This window comes from Leishmania donovani, chromosome 36, assembly GCF_000227135.1.
Source record: "Leishmania donovani BPK282A1 complete genome, chromosome 36".
NCBI lineage: Eukaryota > Euglenozoa > Kinetoplastea > Trypanosomatida > Trypanosomatidae > Leishmania > Leishmania donovani.
In genome coordinates, this window is record NC_018263.1 from 2,526,757 (window position 1) to 2,527,685 (window position 929).

The 929-nt window shown below is 56.6% G+C and overlaps 1 protein-coding gene across 1 annotated transcript; it reads right to left on the reverse strand.

The window, feature by feature from the left end:
- Window positions 1-131: 131 nt before the first annotated feature.
- On the reverse strand, window positions 132-413 carry LDBPK_366740 (tartrate-sensitive acid phosphatase acp-3.2, putative; the record flags this gene model as incomplete). Its single annotated transcript, XM_003865737.1, has 1 exon — window positions 132-413. The coding sequence occupies one exon, from the start codon at window positions 411-413 to the stop codon at window positions 132-134; it is 282 nt and encodes a 93-aa protein (XP_003865785.1).
- Between the last annotated feature and the right edge of the window lie 516 nt (window positions 414-929).

Here is a 929-nt window from a genome sequence, read left to right on the forward strand (position 1 = left end):
GGGCTGGACATGAGTTGTGAATGCCGCGGAGGAGAAATAAAACCGCGGACGCACAAGCTGCTGATGTTAGCCGAAGAAAAAGTATGAGCTGGAGAGAGTAAGAGCACAGTTGCTTCTCCCGTTTCGTTCCTTTACGTGAGGGGCGGTAGTGACGACCAATCTTGAGTGACGGCAAAGGGATGGAGGTGTGGTGACTCGCCGATAGCACGGACCATCTCGACGCCCTCGCCGGTTAGCTCACCGCACGGGTACAGGGTGCCGCAAATCTCCGTCGTGTTGTCGTTGATGAGGGCACTGCGCGCACCGTGCCGGTGTACCACCTGCACCATGCGCACGACAAGGCGCGCGTCGACCGACACGGCCGCTGCAACCAGCAGGGCGGCCGCCAGCACACGGATGAGCTTCGAGGCCATGGTGCCGTATCTGTGCTCCTTTCTCTACTTGCCGCTCTCAGGTGCGCGCTCAGGGAGGGCTGGACATGAGTTGTGAATGCCGCGGAGGAGAAATAAAACCGCGGACGCACAAGCTGCTGATGTTAGCCGAAGAAAAAGTATGAGCTGGAGAGAGTAAGAGCACAGTTGCTTCTCCCGTTTCGTTCCTTTACGTGAGGGGCGGTAGTGACGACCAATCTTGAGTGACGGCAAAGGGATGGAGGTGTGGTGCGTGTGTGCTCTTACGGCGCTTATCGACGCGTGGGAGTAGACGGTAGGAGAGGGTGAGGTAGAAACGTGGGGGAAAAAGGGCAAAGAACCATCGACGTAGTGGCGCCCCGATGCACAGAGTGATGACTCTGAACGTACCTAAAGTGCGAGGGATTTGTATTCGCCAGTGTGCCGAACAGCATCGACGGTTGAGAGGACGGCGGGAACGCAATCCGGAAGGTGTGAAGAGGCGATGAAAAAAAATGAAAGACAACTCTTACTTTTGTG